The sequence below is a fragment of the Eucalyptus grandis genome, chromosome 5 (assembly GCF_016545825.1).
Source record: "Eucalyptus grandis isolate ANBG69807.140 chromosome 5, ASM1654582v1, whole genome shotgun sequence".
Lineage (NCBI taxonomy): Eukaryota > Viridiplantae > Streptophyta > Magnoliopsida > Myrtales > Myrtaceae > Eucalyptus > Eucalyptus grandis.
The window spans coordinates 11,073,749-11,092,685 of record NC_052616.1 but is presented as its reverse complement, the minus strand read 5'-3'; the positions used below and the strand labels follow the sequence as shown (position 1 = coordinate 11,092,685).

At 39.5% G+C, this 18,937-nt stretch overlaps 1 protein-coding gene across 1 annotated transcript; it reads right to left on the bottom strand.

Moving 5' to 3' along the window:
* Positions 1–5,463: 5,463 nt before the first annotated feature.
* Positions 5,464–6,078, bottom strand: LOC104444175 (RING-H2 finger protein ATL79-like). Its single transcript, XM_010057805.3, has one exon. The coding sequence runs from the start codon at positions 6,076–6,078 to the stop codon at positions 5,464–5,466; it is 615 nt and encodes a 204-aa protein (XP_010056107.3).
* Positions 6,079–18,937: the final 12,859 nt, after the last annotated feature.

The following is an 18,937-nucleotide window of genomic DNA, read 5'->3' as shown; positions in this document are numbered from 1 at the left end:
TCGGCATTGATTGAACTCTTAAGTACTAAAATACGTATTTTGAGTTTTTATAGTCCCTTTTTCCCGACTTGAGCTGGGTAGAAGATAGATACGATATGGACAACTCCTTTATTCATTTTTCTTTCCATCAAAGAAGTGGATCTTTTTGTGTGCTGATGTGAAGATGTGGGTAAGATTTAAAAACCATTTGTTAAAAATATATTTCAGTAATTTGTTGGTAAAATATTGATATATTTTTTAAATTACCAACTCTCGAATCGTTAATTATTCTTTCAAGGTCGTCAATTTATCACTTTTACGTAAATTTATCCACATTCGATTGAGTTATTTACCAACTTTTATCTAACTAAATTATCATAACTACTTACTCTCAATTCCGTAACTTACCAAAATTTATTTGGCTTTTTTTTTTTAAATTTCTCATTTTTGGAATAGTTTACCGACTTTAATTTGTCATCTTACACACATCTTAAATTTACCAATCTCATACGGGTACACTGATTTTAATTTTTGCAACTTACTGGTTTTCTCTGATGAGGATATCAACTCATTTTCGTTCACCAGTTCTCATTTAAGTTGCTTACTGTAGATCATATGGCTCTTCTTCTTCTTTTCAAATGCGCCAACGTTTCTATTGAGTTAGTAACTTTTACGTGTCGTGTTTATGAACCCATACAAATTATTTCGAGAAATTATTGACCTCAAATTAGTCCATTATGAATTTCTCTCCAATTAAGTCGTCAAACATTAAAAACGGTGGCAATTTTATTAAAAGAACATCTTTCATGAAGACACCAAGATACAGATCCCTCTGGATTCGGCCCAGAAATTCTCTCTATCCAGCACAAAAATCAGGTCCAGTTCCAGAGAACCTAACTCATCGAAATCAGTTCGTTTTTGGGTCGAAATCTAGTCCGTTTGATTTGAAATTCAAGTATGTTAAACTAAAATCTATAACGAACAACTTTCATGAAGAAACCGATTGGAAATTCGACCTTGAAATGTCAGTAACAGCCCTCTGAATCATAACAGGTCAAGAGTTACAAAACTGTCCGAATTACTATTCCGAGAATGACGTCATTAAAATCGTCATCTTTTTAATTTCTAAAAATTATAAGAAAAATATATATTACTATTTAGGATGTCCCAAACTTTTCTTCAGAATAAAATTCCTTCAAAATCGCAACACACAGTTGTCTACGAAATTAGCAAAATACACACGTCTTGGAAACTATTTCAGAAATCAGCTACTGTTCTAGTCCGAATCTTCTTCCACGACATTTATCTTGCTCTCTAAACACTATCTAAGCTTTTCTATGGCCATCATAACATCCCTAACCAACATCCATCCATATCTAACGTCATCTACATATTTTTAACTTGTACGAATTCCTAATAGAGGTACTCAACCTCTAGTCCAGATTTAAAAGACAATTCACCACCGAAACTAATAGCGATCTTCACTTCTAGCCGGACGGCAACACAAGGACAGCCTTGGAGGCTTTTGACGATGATTTGGACCCGGCACAATGGCTAGATGTGTCGTTGAGCGACCACCACAGCAGCACACAAAGTCTCGGATTTTCTTGAGGAGGGAGGAACACTCGAGACCTTGATGTTCGGTCGCTGCTTTGTCGTCCAAGGGGAGCTGAAATGGAAGTTGCACGTTCAAGGGAAGAGAAAGCAACAGCTTGTACGTTGAAAGATACAAGGGAGAATAATAAAATAAGAGGAAGAAAGGAAAATGTGGAAGTTGCCGTGTAAAATACAGCAGACAGACTTCCATGCGTGAGAAAAGGGTGGGGAAGGAGACTGGAAATTGTTTGAAAGTTTCATTGAAGTTTCCTTCAGCTTTTGGCCTAATTTTCCATGGAAATTTTGGCCACATATTACCATCATAGGCCCCGCAAGGTTTTCCGACGTTGTCTCTTCTAATTAAGATGAAAGAAAAGATTTGAATTCATGTAAACTGCTGAATCCGAATTTTGAAGTTAATTTTCGTAGCTTTTTCCCATGGAGATTGAGTTCATTTCCCTATCAAGTGGTCCCTCTGTCTTTTCCAAGTTCATTTCTATTAAATACCAAGGAAATTGAGGTGAAATTGTAGGAGAGAGGATTCCTACGAATTTCCTTTTGAGGAGATTTATCTTCTTTCTTTCTTTAATTACCAATCTAACATCTAATTCAATAGGGTCAAGTCCCTTAGTAACAACTTATAATACCTCTTAAATTGCTTCACATTAGAGACCTTTAAATCCTACTTAAAATGTGGTAATTCCATTGCTCTTTTAATTTGCTGATCTTGCACATTTCATGAACAATTTCCATCATCAAAAAATTTTGAAAAGATGCAACAATGTCCTTGGGATGAATTGTGACACGTGACAATTCTTAATTTCTGTAATCGACATCATTTCCTCGGTTAATTTCAATCAAAATGTGATTTTAGCGCAACTTAAACTATCGGTTAGTTTTTGGGAATTTTTGGTGCACTGACCCGTGGTCGATTATTCCCGAGCCACAATATACATCTTCGACACATTGACGACTCTCGATTGTCGTGAAAAATCTTGAGGTTTCAATTATGAGCACAGGGTACCAAAACAACAGAAAATTTGGTTTAGTGCCGATCGACAAGAAATTTGTAATTAGTTGGAATCACCCAAGCCTAATTTTATGTCTATCGAATCGACTTATTTCCGATTTCTGATAGATTTTCGACTGTGCCAAACTGATCCTTGTAGATTAACACGGTCTAACAATCGATTCCTGGTCGAATTCTCAAGTCTGTTGCATCAAAATCCTTTAATAACTTTCCTAATTAGTCAAGTTATATCATGAGTAATCAACTCAGAGAATAGCGCTATAAACACGTCGACGAAAAGCCCGATTTATTTAATTGAAAACAGAAGCGGAAAATTAGACTGTCACACTAACTCTGTCACAATTGTTGTCAACGTTTCTACTTCTTTTTTTTTTTGGTCAGACAACGTTTCTATTGAGTTAGTAACTTTTACGTGCCGTGCTTATGAACCCGTACAAACTATTTCGAGAAATTATTGACCTCGAATTAATCCATTACGAATTTCTCTCAAATTAAGTCGTCGAACATTAAAAACGTCGGCAATTTTATTAAAATATTGGTCAATTATCAATAAGCGACCAGAAAAAAAAATGGGCATTATTCTTTTCATTTGATATGTAACAACAGCAATCCGCAGCTGTAATACTCAATTTTGGTTTTTAAAACTATATTGGATGCAGATGTGGATGTGGATATCGAAGGCGGAGTTCGATGAATTTGGCCCATCCATTGTAGACTGAAAGTGCTTCTAGACCTGCGATACATATGAAGTTGCAATCTGTTGCTATGGGTTTGTCAGATTGGACAACGGTGTTTGGCCTAGTTTAAGATGTTGTTTTCGTTGGTCCTTTGTTGATGTACATTTGAATAATACGAGGGTTAGTGACTCTTGTAAATAACTAAGCGCCGCACGTCATTCGTCGCACGTCATTCGTTGAATTCACATTTTGAGATATGTATCTACATAATGTTCATGGTATTAGATTAAATGTACAATCATGTGTCGCCCATGCAATCCTGATTGTTAACCGATACCGAAGGCGTTGCTTCTTTTAACCAAGCCGATTTTGTTGAAGAGTATCTCTACAAAACCTGCTAACAAGTTAATAACAAGTTAACTTTAAATTAAAAAAAAAAAAAAACCAAAGTCACTGGTCATTTTTTTATCAATTAATTTACACTTACCAAAGCTGATTGTTTGACAAAAAAAAAAAAAAAAAGCTTATCGAAAATTAACGATGCAAAAAAAAAAATACTATTACTCATTAATAGAATTCTACCTAAGAGAAAGATGGATAATTTCCAAAAATGTCATAAACTTACTACGCTTGTACTAATTTAGCCCTAATTTTTATTTTAAAAAATTGTCAATGCAATCCATTTGACTAATTTTGGTTGAAAATCGCTGACATATATATTGGTTGTCTTATATGATTTATGGGGAAATTTTTAAAAGATTTAAGACTAAATTAATTAAATTAAAATATTTAAAATTGAATTTGGACAAGCATAATAAATTTACGACTGTTTAGCAATTTTCTATGGATGCAACGCAGATGCTTCTAGGCACAATGGGGCATCTGGTACCAAAAGAAAAGGTATTCCAGGCATATAATTGCCAGAGAATATACATTACCTTTGTCCTCAGCCATTCTCTCCCGTTTTTGATTCAGCACTTACAATCGTCAAAAAGAGAAGTAACAAATTCTTTCGAAAGCCGGGTGCATTCTACCGACCCCAATCATGATCGCTACCCGCTTCTCCAAGGCACTCGACAAAAAGACGAAGATTCGGGAAATCGGGTCATTCACCATTATGGTTCCGTAAACAAGATGAGAGTCCGTTCCAACAGTAGTGTGTGCATCGGCCTAGCCATTTCGGTTGCTTCTGCTGTTCCCTTTTGCACGCGCGTGCCGATGACTGCAAACCACTATTGCCGCGGCTCGCCGGGTTCGGCTTAGCAGTAGGAGGACCCGTCAACACCGTGCTAGTAGCAGTCGAATCCTAGGATTGCAGGGGCAATGTCACTTGTGTACATACGCTCTGCTCTTCTGCACTCCTGGAATGGTTCGCAAGCCTCTTCCTTTCCTCGCTAATGGCGGACAAGCTTGAAGGGTTGGCTCAAGATAAGCTCCGACAAATTCGGGTACAGATCCCAGCTGAAAAACATTGCTGTTCTTCGAGTGCCTCAGGGTTTTGGTGCCAGACCCGGTACGTTAAAGCCGTCAATTCAAAGCAGTTTTCATAGTGAGATCGCCTCATTTTAACCAATGCAATCTAGACCTAGTTGCCGAGAATTTCTCGAAGTTTTTTCCATAACGTCTTTGATCCCTTCGCTCGAACTTCTTCGCCTCCTGTTTCGAGTTCTGTCAACAGGGCTTGGACCTGATTAAACATTGCCTCGCGGTACGTCACCTAAAAAGTCTAGCAAATACTCTGCTTTCAATTCTGCCGGCCTTTCTTGTATAATAGTGCATTTATTAATCATTCGTTCCTAAGTCTTAGGACCGTGAACATGTCAACGCTTTGATCCTATAATAATCTGAAAGGCGGGTTAATTTGCCACCCAAACTCGCATATAAGAAAAAAAAAAATTAAGTACAATTCTTCGGTCGGCCTGAGCCTAACCGGGGCGGGATCGCCCGGAATAGCTGGCGAGGCCGATGATCAAGCCTAGTTCAGAGAAGCACAGAACTTCAGCTGCAGAGCTTGAAGTCTCTCGCATGGCGGTGCAGAAGCACGCGAAAGAACTATGAAGACGAGAATTTACAGACTCTTTTCATTGATGACTGAGAAAATCAATCACCAACACAAGCAAGGAATTCGAATTTCCAGAGGCGAAAGATGAAATGAAAAACCGCACGAACCCTTCGACGCGATCAAACTTGCTCTGCCACTCTCTGAGGAAGAGAAGCCGCCGTTCCGCCATTTTCAGAGCAGTGGGCGGTGCCGTCCTCGTCCTCCGCGCAATGGACGACGCAGCTGCTGCGGCAGGTCGGGCAAGACGTCTTCGAAGACAGCCACCTCTGTATGCATTGATCGTGGAACCCGTGCCTGCAGCTCTTCAGGACCCGGATCTCCTCCCCTCCCACGAACTCCGTCAGGCAAATCGCGCAGTCCGCCTCCGCGCCGGCCAGCTCCACCCCGGGCGAGAACACCATCAGCGCCGCCGCCGCCAGCGGGGGCGCGGCCGCCTCGCCGGCGGGCTTCGGCTCGGCCTCGCCCTGGCCAGCCAGAGGAGGAGGGTGGCCCAGCGGCAGCGGCGGCGGCTGGCCGCGGAGGAAGCAGCGGACGGCGAAGGTGAGGGCGAGGGCGCAGAGGAGAAAGCAGAGGACGAGGACGATGACGTAGGTCAGGATGTCGCCGGAGGAGGAGAAGGAGGAGGGGACATTCGTCGTCCGCCACCTGCAGCCGTTGAGGCCGCACGCCGCCGGCGGTGGCGCGAGGAGGTGGACGACCACGGTGCGTACGGCGGCTCCCGGGGTCGTGTCCATCGGCGACGGTCGCATTCCGATCCTTCCGTCAGATCGAAGCTTTCGGGTCCGGCTTTTAACGCGAGGCAGAGGCTTTCGTATGACGAAGTTCGTTCTGCTTTTTACAGAGCACAAGGCACTAAGAGAGAGAGAGGGTGGCGAGTGGGAATTTATATGCAGCAAGAAACGTATACGTGCACTCCAGGCGTGCACTTCTCTCTCTCTTTCTCTCTCTTACTCTCTCTCTCTTTCTCTCTCTTACTGACCTCAGAATCGCGAAACAGAGAGAGCTCCCCGACGGTCAATTTCTCCGCAGCAAAACGGAGCAGACAGGTTGCGCGGTACAGACAAGGAAACCACGACCAGTTCAATAATGCAAGTTCCACGTTCGCGTGGAAGTTCCTAGAAATGTAATCGGACAACATCGTCCGAGAGAATTCGGGTCGGGTTGGGCTGGACCCGACGTGGGTTTCCGGCTCGCTTCGCGATCTTCTGCCCCGACCGGTTCGACGCTTTACGATCGAAAGAATCTGGACGCTCACATCATCACCTTGACTTAGTACTATAAATATCCTCCGACCTTAACTTTCATCCTAATTTTATCTTTGCCCTGTGAAAAAGTTCCAAATTTAGATTCATTCCCTATTCTATCATAAAGTCCTCTGCTTTGAGTCTTGTTCTAATTTTATCATAAACTTTTTCAACTTTAGGTCTTGTCTAGATTTTATCCTAAAGTTTTTTCACTTTGATAAAAAAAAATCAAAAACTTTTACTTGAGTTCTAAATCTATCCTAATTAATTCTCTGTCCAAAATTTCTCATTACAATCGAGAGATGAAAAACTCCTAAAGGCAAATTGTTCCGAGTGTCCTGAGTGCAACCTTGAGAGATCGACAAGCGCAACATCACTAAGGGCGATTTTGACGTTGAGTTAATGGAGAGCAGATTGAAACTCAAGTACAAGACGGGAAAAAAAATTAGGGTGAAATTGAAATTAGACCTGAAAGTGGGAATTTTAAAATTTATGGTAAAATTGGTACTTGACTTAAAATTGAGGATTTTTTATGAGATAACAAAAGTTCATAGTAGAATTGAGACTAGATCTAAAGTTAAAAGATTTTGTGAGAAAAAAAAATTATGACAGAATCGAACAAAATCTAAAGATTGAGATTTTTTATAACATAAAAGATAAAATTAGAATGAGAGTTAAAGCCGAAGATCTTTTAGGGTATTAGGTCCTAATCGCATCCCGGTTGGAATCGCACAGCCCACCGAAATTCAAGAGCCGCATTCCCATGGGAAAAGTTACCTCCTTTAGACCATAGCAATGGATGCAAGCAAAGGCGAAATGCGTGAACAGAAGGAAAAGGCCAAAAGAGAAAAAAACAGTCGCCCACAAATTCCACGGGCCGACGATGGCCTTTGCGTTCACAGTCTGTGTGCCCCCCCATTTCAGCCTTCTTCCCGACCATGTTCTGGACGAACTCGAATCTAATGTCCGCTTTGCTATCTTCTCCTTTTTTTCTCCTTTTGAAAATCTGTAGTGTTTTTAATTCACACAGGACAAGACAGGGAAGCAGCATCATCCTTGGTTGCGTCGAAGTGCTGCCACAGAGGTGACTGACTGATGGAGTGGCCAGCTACGCATCCCGAAACTGCAGAAGCAGAACACGTCGACACCTTTCGAGATTGGAAATGATGCGAGGCTCGGCTCCACATGATTTTGCCGTTTGGATCTCCCTAGAAATAGGGCTCCGCTGCATTTGCTAATCTGGCGATTAATTCTGATTCATTTCGAGTTTCCACAAAAAGAAGGGTTAGTTGGAATTGACTTTTACTTTTTACTTAAGTCTTTAAATGTACGCTTGAGGCATCTTAACTCCTCCTTTCTATATTGAAAACATTCGAAACTTTCTGGACTTGATCATGTCCTTAAAAAACTCAAGAGAAAAAAAAAAAAACAGGAGACTTGTCCTCGAATAGGAGACCTTGTAATGTCACTCTCGTAATTCCACTCACTCGGAAAGAAAAGCTTTAATGAGAAATGAAAGGTCTATATGATAAAGAAGGTAGACATCACGTCAATTTTTCAGAATTGACTATCATCGAGTGAAGAAGTATAATAGCTCTCTCTACACTAAAGTTGAGGTAAGACAGGTGAAAGACCCACTACTATATTGATAGGGCTCTGCCCAAGTCTTTCAATTGATTGACAACACCGTACCCCTAATTGAAAGGCTTGATGGATTTTTAAATTTATGATTCATGCATCTTAACTCTTTTTTAAAACTTTCACGGTATTCAGATATCGATTTATTTACTTACGTTGATTTATTTCATAGGGCTAAACCATCTCAAAAATCCCATTAATTTATCTTAAACTATTTTTCTCCATCAAAAATCCCAAATTAGTATAAATATGATAAATTTATTTCTCATTAATTTTTGTTAAATTACATCAAATTATTGAGTTGGATGATACGTGACAGTTGAGAAAAGTACTAGTTTGAAGTTTTAGCCTTCATTTGTCATAAGCGTACCGATTTCTGATATTTCGTAATATTAATCCAATTTAACAAAAATTAACAAATCGTAAATCTACCACATATACCGGTTTATAGTTTTTAATTGTTAAAAAATTAGTTCAAGATAAAATTTTTATAAATATGTCAATTTGAAATTCTCTCGTGATACTAATTATATTTCATACTATGGTTAAATTTGAGTAATATTTTAATCTTCGGTTGAAAAAGAGAGAGAAATGTCCTTTTCTACATTTGTTGAATGTCAAAGAAACGGGCCCGAGTGTACCACGAAAAAATTCATGTGCATGATGAGATCGTGATATTAATCATATTTCATATTATGGTTAAATTTGAGTAATATTTTAATCTTCGGCTGAAAAAGAGAGAGAAATGTCTTTTTCCGCGTTTGTTGAATGTCGAAACGGGCCCGAGTGTACCACGAAAAAATTCATGTGCATGAGAGACGGGCCAAAACTGATGAAATTAATGCAGCACTGCAACATTTAATGCACCATCTTTTCCCATGGGAACGGACACGTCCTGCTGGACTGACTTTCACGAGAGCATTACATCAGTCATGGTCATTGGTCATGGAGTCCTGTCTGCATCCATCTTGTTGCAGTTCGGTAGTGGCCCACCCGATGGATTTGAATAGAATAGGCTTTTCCGTGTATGAATATGCAAAATAGTAAGGTTACATGCGTATCAAAGTACAAATTATATTTTACATTAAGATAATTATTTCCGACCAAGACATGTGCCTCACCGAGTCACCGGTGATGTGACGAACTATATGCAAGCATTTAGATAAACAGATGATATTTTGCATTTGATTGATATTCATTAATTATGTGATTAGTCAAGTGGTTCAAGACTTTATTTACAAGCCTAACAGCATGAGTTAGATTCCGCAGCTTATTTATTGATCTTAAAAAATATTGGTTAGTATGTGAAGGATCGATCTAGACTAAGGCTCTCCCAATCTGATGCAACTGTTGCGATGAACTCATCAAGTGGGCTGTTAGTGTTTCGATAGCTCCTTAAACCGAACATTTCGTCGGCAACATGGTAAGTCACAATCCCGTGCAAATCCTTTCTTTATAAAGACATAGTTACAAGCCTCTTCACGGCCTTTTCAAGGTTCAAAGAAAGATATCATTTTGAAAAGACCATAGAGTAAGGCATTAAAACACAAACATGGGTTGATAAAAGATTCCATTTTCCTACCGCATCCTATCCGATATCCACATACAAAATCGACCAAGGTGCAAATCATCCACATAAACAAAGAGACAATAATAGTATAGTACGACACAATCCATTGCATCGAATTCGTGGATAGATGGCAATCGGGACCATCTTTGTGCCTCAACAATTATCCACTCAGTAATCATCTTGTTTAGAAGAGCTGCAGGTAACATTATTCGACATGAAATCACCAAATTACAAGTGCGATTACCACAGCAATGGTGTGGATTGTGCTTGGATGGATGCGCAGAAAGAGAGAGAGAGAGAGAGAGAGAGGACGCAATGTCCCTATCATCGCAGAGAAGTTAAAGGAGCTACGCTTCCTGGGTTGAAAAGAGGAGGAAATATCGGGGCGGGGCAATGGTTCGTACGCCATGCTGTTGCGTGCGATCGAGGACATTGGCTAGAAAATAATGGGGGCACTACGGACTCGACCGGACCCACGGCCCCCGAGTCGAAACGATCGGATGGGAATGGGATCCACCATTTCCGCTCGCGTCATCACCGTCGCGCCTTTCCATCTGCCCTTGTCCGCCATCGGATAGAATTTTCTTCCTTTCAAGGAAGATAAACAGAGCCCTTTTGGGGCCCCAAAAGGAATGATAACAGCGCAGAAAAAGATAAGCCACCTTAGTCTGATTTACTTCGCGTTTATCTGTTTATCCAAAGAGACAGTTTAGTTCTTATCAACAACTTTTTCGATATTGGCTTCTTCCCTCATCTGCCTAACCACGAGTACCCCCATGATCTATTAAAAAACAAAAGAAAAATTGAGATGATGACACATGTAGTCATTGCCTTTGGCCAAATATGTGATCCTGAACTTTACTCTATTGTGCAATATAATCATTAAATTATGTAGTCACTAGACTTTTGATATATATCCAATCTAGTTCATGGACTATATAGAGTTGTTTAATGGTATGCTCTCATTAATTTAAGTTTGAGGACTGCATCGAACATCTTCATATAATTCAAAGACGTAATTAAATATATATCAAAAGTTTAGGAAACACATTGAGTAGTTTTAAAGTTCAAGGATTACACTAAATAATTTAAAAATGTAGAGATCACATTGCATATTATTCCAAAGTTTAAAGTCCATTTGTGTTATTTTCCAATATATATATATATATATATATATATATATATATATATAATGTAGGTTAGTTTACATTATTCAACATCGGTTAGGAAAAACATGATAAAAAAACGTCACAGATTTAAATGTCAAGAAAAATGAGTTACTCTTTTAAAAAGAGAAGGTTGTTTTTGCGATTCACTTCCATCGGTGCCCTAGTCCTCAATTGGCCGACATCGTACCTAGTTTGCCAGCATCAATTCAAGCTACCAACTCATGTATTATTTTCAATATCACCAAAAAAAAAAAAAAATCCTAACTCGTATACACGTGATAAATTTACCTTAAACAATTTTTTTAACTACAAAAAATTTCAAACTAGTACAATTGCGAAAAATTTACCCCCCATTAATTTTGATTAAATTTTATCGTCAAATTACTAAATTCGATAACAAGTGACGATTGACGAGAATAGTAGTTTGGGGTTTGACCATTTGTTTATCACAAGTGCATCAATCTGTGATCTTTCGTGGTACTTATTATATTTAATAGAAGTTAATGGAGGGTAAATTTATCACAAATATATCATTTTTAGGTTTTTGGCGGTCAAAAATTTATTTAGGGTAAATTTCTCACATGTGTATTAGTTTGAGGTTTTTTGTGGTCAAAAAATTAATTTTGGATATTATAGATATATCAGTCTGGAGTTTTTCGTGGTATTAACTCTGTTTCATGTTCATGGATTAACTCTCTAACGAGAGTCTATGTAGGTTTTGTTTTCAGTAGTCCCTAGACAAAGCACTTCAATGTTGAAATTGAGGATTTTATCACTCCAGCCACGTTAAATTAACGGATTTGGTGGGCACCCAAACCAAGTCGAAATGAGAATGGACCGGCCTATCCATACACAGAACTGGACCTAGCTATCAGACGTACAGTCAATGGGCTTCCTGGAAAGTCCCATCTTTGTTGAGAAAATTGTTTTAGGTGTTCTCGAAGCAAGGCGACTTCCTCTGGTCAAGCCAGTTATCATGTAATCGATATCGCGATTTCAAAAGAAATGGAAGAAAAGCTTTACCACAAAATCGGGTATGCTATTCCCATAAGGTCTCTTAGATTACTTGTGTTCTGAAGTTTCTTTCATGCGTTCTTACGTTTTGCCTTAAAGAGACGAAAAGGGCTCACTGCCGATCTAAAGAGCGAAGAAAAATGCAGCTTCGTGTAGCAACATTAACACCGTGCGCCAACGATGCAATTCGAGGGTGATTATTCTACTTCGAAAATCCTTACAACCTCCCCGAAGCAGTGTTTCAAGTGGGAATCTCACTGTTCGAATCGCGGCATCAACGAAAGGAAGAGACTAGGAATGCAGCCTGGAGTTCCCCCGGCTCTCCAAATCTCTTCCCTTAGCGGTCCGTTTCGACCAAGACTGTTCGGCGTGACCGATGCGCCGACGAATGAAACACATCCTGCCAAGCGATACATTCCCCGGGCCCTACCAAGTACTTCATATGGGGCATCAAGAGATGCCTTGCCTCGAGTATTCTCTGCCAAACATAGGCGGTAATCAGAGGAAGAGATAACGAACAAGATGCTCCCTTTTGCTAGGACGGTAACAACGCTACAGGGGCAGGCGGTCCCTAGAGAACCAGAAACTTGGCAAGAGATCCTCCATTAGCAACCTCAAACGAAAAAGCAAAGATTCCATCAGTACCATTTGACTCTATCTGCACCTCTTTGCTCCTGGATATCCTTCCTTCCCATAAGAACCTCGTGCATTTTTGCCCTACAATCTTTGTAACTTTCTCACGGCGGTAAGAACGACCAACGCATCCGTGATTGGTAAGAGCGAAAACGACGGATTCAATCGGCTGCAAACGATCAGCAAAGGACACAGCTCCTCCTTAACAGTCCAGCTACGATACCCTGAAGTGATACTGTCAAAAAGAGGTTGGCGGTCCCTACCAGGAGCCTACCAGAAGCAGGAGGAGCGCCGGCCCATAACTTCAATTCAGAAGAGAGGACGAGTGCTGCGGAAATTGAAGAACTTAAATGGCTGAGGATGCCAAATATCAGCATCAAGGAGTCTTCACCGCGCGCAACGCCTTTGGTCCTTGAAAATGAAATGTCATTTCGCCTTTCAGGCCGACAAACGAATCGCGAAACTAACCATCTTTGAAAATTGTATGAATACGTAGAGAGACGTTCTCATCGAATCAATTCATTTGCCCTTAGATCAGTGACAGCAAGAACCGTGGCCACGCCAGGAGTCATGGAGCTCTACGAAGTCGCATTCATTGGATTCCCTGTCTTATGTTTGATGCCACGACCGACTAAGGATCGTGCATTATGTTGTCGGGCCATCCACGTCCTTTTTGGAGACTGCTTGACCCCCTTCAACATATTTCTTCGTAAGAACTTTAATTAGATTAGACCCCCACTCCGGACGGTCCGTACGCAATTTATTCGGAGTCGTGCCTGGATCTCTAGGGGCAAAATTATTAGTTGGTACGATAAATCATTTGGACGTCTGTCCCCACTTCGTTGATGGGATGGCCGAGCCCGAGCTTAGAGGCCATCTGAAAATACAACTCGGCATCTACGAAAAAATTTTAAATTTATAATGTTTTTGTCATTCAATTTTAAATCTTTCATTTTTATCAATTTAATCATAAAAATTTTCATTTCTGATCAATTGAGTCTATCCGATCACTTTTAATCGAAAATTACTAACGTAATCGCCGGTAACGCCATGTGAGATTTTTGACATTAACATGATAATTTTAATAATATTAATTTTTTTCTAATTTTTTTCTTCCTTTTCTTTTTTGCGTCTTCTATATTTGGCAAATTGCCGGCCATCGCCCATGCCGGGTTGAGAATTGCCCTCCGCCAGTCATGCCTTACTTGTGGCAAGCGAGGCCAGTTGTCAGCCATTGCTTGTGGCTAGAGGTCAGTCATCGGCCAAATAGAGAAGAAGTAAAAAAGAAAAGGAAGAAAGAAAGAAAAAAAACTGAAAAAAAATTAAAATATTATTAAAATTATTCACGTTAACGCTAGCAATCGTACGTAGTACCGCTGGCTCCACGGTAGCAATTTCTAGTCAAAATCAACTAGATAAACTCAATTGACAAGAAATGAAAAAGTTTATGATTGAACTAACAAAATTGAAATATTTAAGATTGAATTGGTAGAAGTACAATAGATTTATGATTTTTTGGACAATTTTCCCCAAAAATAAGGGCATATCGAATCTAATTAAATTCATAAGCAAGACCAAATCAGCCAACGCTGACTGGTTAAAGGCTAAGATTTGATTCTTGGTTATGTGAACCTAGAATCCGTGGTTCCAATTTTAAGGTGGGAACCATCGGTTTTCACTTAGGAACCACTTCAAACCGGTTCTTGAGTTAAACTAGTCTTAAACTAAGCATGAAGCCTCTTTTAGGGGAAAAAAAACTTTTGCACCTAGCGAGAATTGAATTAAGAAAAAAAAACAATATAACTACTTGATCAAACTGTATTTTTCGATGAATCAGTGTAGCTTTTATGTTTTATACTAGGAATTTGGTTTTATTACACACACAAAAGAAGGCTGGTTATAGGCCAAGAATTGACTTACCTTGAAACGGATCACCTCTACTTATAAATATGATGGTTTGAACTTAGATTGAAATGACCACAGGGACTACATTCTGGATTTCCAATACTATAGAAGTGTTTGGTTTAGAGGTAAAGGGTCACATGTCATCAACGAGGTCGAATGAACGAATCTTTGCTTTGCTCATGCTACATTACTTAACTATGGCATATTTCATGTGAAGAGACTTCTTGACTATTAGAATCCTGATGGGGTTATGATAATAAAGCTCACCAAACATTGGACTTTCGAATCTCGAGCAGTGTTGATTAATAACTCAATCTAGACATTCCATATTGCGAGCTCGACTCTCTTAACCAAATCCGCCAAGTGACAATCGTCGACCTATTGCCATCATATGTCGACAGCCATATACCTCGGTCGTCAATAAGTATTTCCACTATCGGTAACTCATCGACAACCAACTCAAACTTAACACCGAGCTTTACACTCACCCAGATCATTATTATGTCAACTAGGAAGACCTGACCCTCTTTTGATTACGGTACTTAGGAAGACATTATTTATTAGAAGAGATTGTGCGTCCTTTTTGACTCCCCTCCACCAGCCTAGGACGAGGGTCACATGAATGCTGGGGACCCCAACATGTGTGCGTTTCAGTCAGTGGTCGATGCGGCCTTGGAGGCTCTTCACGTGATCTCCCGTTCGCAATCGACGCTCGCATGTGGGCGCACTGAACTCACGTGGCGATTGGAAACACCCCCCCGGATTCTCTCAATCTGCATGATGGCTTCCAGTGCTGTCACGATGCACGTGCGTGTGCTTAATGCTTACACTGCATGTGGCCATCCTAAGGAGCAGATCTATAAGCCCTAATTTCGCCCCAAAGTATGTGCCAAACCCAGGAGCTAATAATACGTACAGAAGAGACCATATCTCAGAGCTGTTTTGTCTTTGCCCTAGACTAAACATCTGGAGTAACTCTGTACAGCACTTGAGAAGAGGATAATGCCAACTGCTGGGCATTACTAAAACAAGATTATGAAACGGGCATGTTGACAAATTTGTCAGGGTTTCATTACATGTTGGACTTGAATCGGGCGTTTTAAATGTCCGCTTGCAGTAGGTAAATTAAAGTCTAATTTCAGGTACCGACATTCCGTGCAACACTCCCTATTTTATATTTTAGTAAATCAGATCAAGGATTTATAGGTTATTACTAATGATTTGAGATTCGTTGAAATGCTTACGAAAATACCATATTATAGATCATTTTTACTCCTATACTCGACGTTAGCCTTTTGGAAATAAGTGTCTCATTCCGGCTTTTTCTCGTCTTTGCTTAAAAAAAACCCAATCCTCAATATATTGAGATTGATTTTTAACCTTTTTTTTTATACTGAAAAATGTGAAGATTTTTTATTAAATGCTAATTATGGCTCATTGACATAAAATGGAAAGAAGCCACACAAAAAATCTCAAATTATGTTCACTGTGACACATTTATATTAAGCTTTTTTTTTTTTTACAATATTGAAAATCCTAAATTATGCACATTGTGACATATTTATCCTAAACTTTTTCTTGTTATATAAAAAATCTCAAATTTATACCTTTATAATACATTTACCCTCCATTTTTTAGTTAAAATAACATCATTTTTATTTCACCTAATCCACAAGGACACCATGTCAATATTGTTTGCTTTCTAATGTCCATGTAAGCTGATTTTTAATGTTTTTCATTGACAAAACTTTGAAGAAGGGGGTAAATGAATCATGCAAATACAAGGTCGGGATTTATTGTGTCAAAAATTTAGGATAAATATGTAACGGTATACATAATTTAGAGTTTTTGATGGCTTTTGTCCTACTTAAAATGTCGATTTTGACATTTGTCGCAACGCCATGTAGGTATATCGTGTATTACTCTAGGTATAATCTTTTCCTTGAAGCGCAAAGCACTAGATGCAAAGCTCTCTTTGGACTTGTCTAGATCGACTTATAGTTACAATATTTTGCTTGATAATAAATCTAGCAACGCTTGTACTTCGATTATCTTTAACCCGAGACATCTAAAATTTTCACCGCAAAGGGATATCAACGTATAAATTCACATACAATTTTTTAAATATTTTTTTAATTCTAAAAATATTGATATTTCACGGAAAAAGTAAAAAAGTCATTTTTTATTTGGGTTAAATTCCGAAATACCAAGCCTCACGCCAACGCCTAATCATATCACCGATTCTCCCACTGGATCTCCAAATCGACAAGTCAAAGATGAGGAGGGCACGTTACCATCAAAAAGCATCCTGTCCATGAACTGCAATCTGTAAGGTTTGGTCAATGGAGATTTGAGATCTCACCAACTTGGATTAGCTTACTCACGACGTCAGGAGAAAAGATAGAGGAAGAACATAAAAGGAAATCTTGAAGTTTTCAATTAAACAATTACTGTCAAGCGGTGATGCGCAAGGCGATGCACAGCTTGCGCATCGACCGCAGTTTTGTTTAAAACTATCATGGGCTAAGATTGATGTCAATATTGTTTATAAAGAAAAACAAAGGGGGGGAGGGGAATATAATAATTTGAATATCTCGAGGAAATGAATACGTGAGTCGGGAAGGCCGGATCCTTCGGAATAAGGCGAGGCTGTTGCAATTAGTCTTTTGGAACATCTTACTCTGCAATCGATGAACGTAAAACATCTTACATCACATCACACCTGTGGCTTGGGAAAAAATCGACAGCTGTTAGGCAAATTTTGTTCAATCGATGGACCAGTCTTTTCATTAGAGTGGATGAACCTACTCTGCAATCCTTGACCAAAGTAACATGCGTTGGACCACATTGCTATGACGCACGTTTTTACTAAATTGGTCATGTGCTTCTCAAGCTACATTCTCCTCATCTCGAATATGCAATTTTTGGTCATGCACATTTATGAGATTGCTATTTGCGCAATGGTAATAGCCCATAAGGTCAAATAATAAATATGAGCCGTGCAAAAAGGGGGGAAAAGGGACAATAGTAAGAATACAATCGAATCGGAGACACATATGTCAAATCAAGGAGTTCCCTGAGGTTGATTATTGGAAGACTTTTTGTAAAAGGCAGACGACACAGAGATTTAAATACTTGATTTCTTGCGAAAGGAATCAGCACCCAATCACTATGCCGTCACTACGAATGGTTGTTGTTTCTGTATTGTTTGTATTTAGATAACCTGACATTTCTTCTTGTTCTGAAATGTGGTATTGTGAGGGAGCTTTTTCGATAGTGAACGAAACGGACTTCGGTCTCCCCATTCCTTTTTCATTAAAGATTCGGAGATCTGACCATGCGGATTCAGATCATAGGGTTTGAACCATGTCACTACCCTCTCCTAGGCTCCAGGTCGTTCTTCTTTGGAACAAGCTTGGCCCCATGTCCGCTAGTGAGCCTACTTCCCTTTAACACCCTTTGTTAGACTATGCCAAGAGGCCGCATCAACTGTCACCAGGTCTACATCAAATTTGTGTTATCAACATCAAAATTGGAAGTACTAATATTTAATTTTGACGCCACGTTAAGAGTCTACAGAAGAGATATTTTCTTCATACAGTGAGGGGCAAGACATATTTTATAGTTCTCTATATAAACATTATTTACGAGTAAGAACGTGACATATCCGGGAAAATATATGAAGTCCTTGTAAATATTTGCTAAGATCAGCGGGTTAATAGATGAGGTATCCCTATATTCACGCCCAGACGTAAGCTAAGGGTACCCATCATGCCAAGATCCAATGTTTCCACATTACTTCCTCCGTAATCTTTAAAAAAACTTCTGACTTTTCAAAAATTAGTAGATATTTATCCAACGCATGCAGCTGAGGATTTATCCAACGCATGCAGCTGAGGATTCCTGGTTCATGCAGAAAAGTTTGGAATAACCTAAAAAAAGGTATCTTTTTATATCTTTAACCATGTTCTGTTTTGACCCCAAAAAAGTTCTATTTTAATTTCTTTTTTGGGTTTCTTGCTTTCTCCTTTTTGGATATCTTCACTTCACGTCCTCCGTTGCAAAGAAACAAAATGGATAAGGGAAGCCAGCTCCGTCTGAACTGGAAACTCCACCAGATTCTTGAAGACACGATCCTCCCCAAAACCCTCGAATTCATCTCCTGTTCTTTCCCTTTTTCTCTGAACATTTCTCAAGTTTCTCAGCCCCTCCACAACTCCAACAAAGAAGAAACAAAAAGGGCAGAGGTGCATGTCGATTGGGAGGGTTCGAAGACGCGTTGAATTATTGTCCGGAGGAAAGGCGGTCCGGAGGAAAGGCGGTGAGTAGAAAAATGGCAACTTTGACGAATAGTATCGCCTTTTTTAGACCCATGTTGATGTGGGGATTAGGAACCTCGAAAGATGAGAATACCCCTACC

Bases quoted from the DNA above. Each gene is read 5' to 3' on its own strand.
- LOC104444175 (XM_010057805.3), bottom strand. From the start codon at position 6,078: ATGGACACGACCCCGGGAGCCGCCGTACGCACCGTGGTCGTCCACCTC.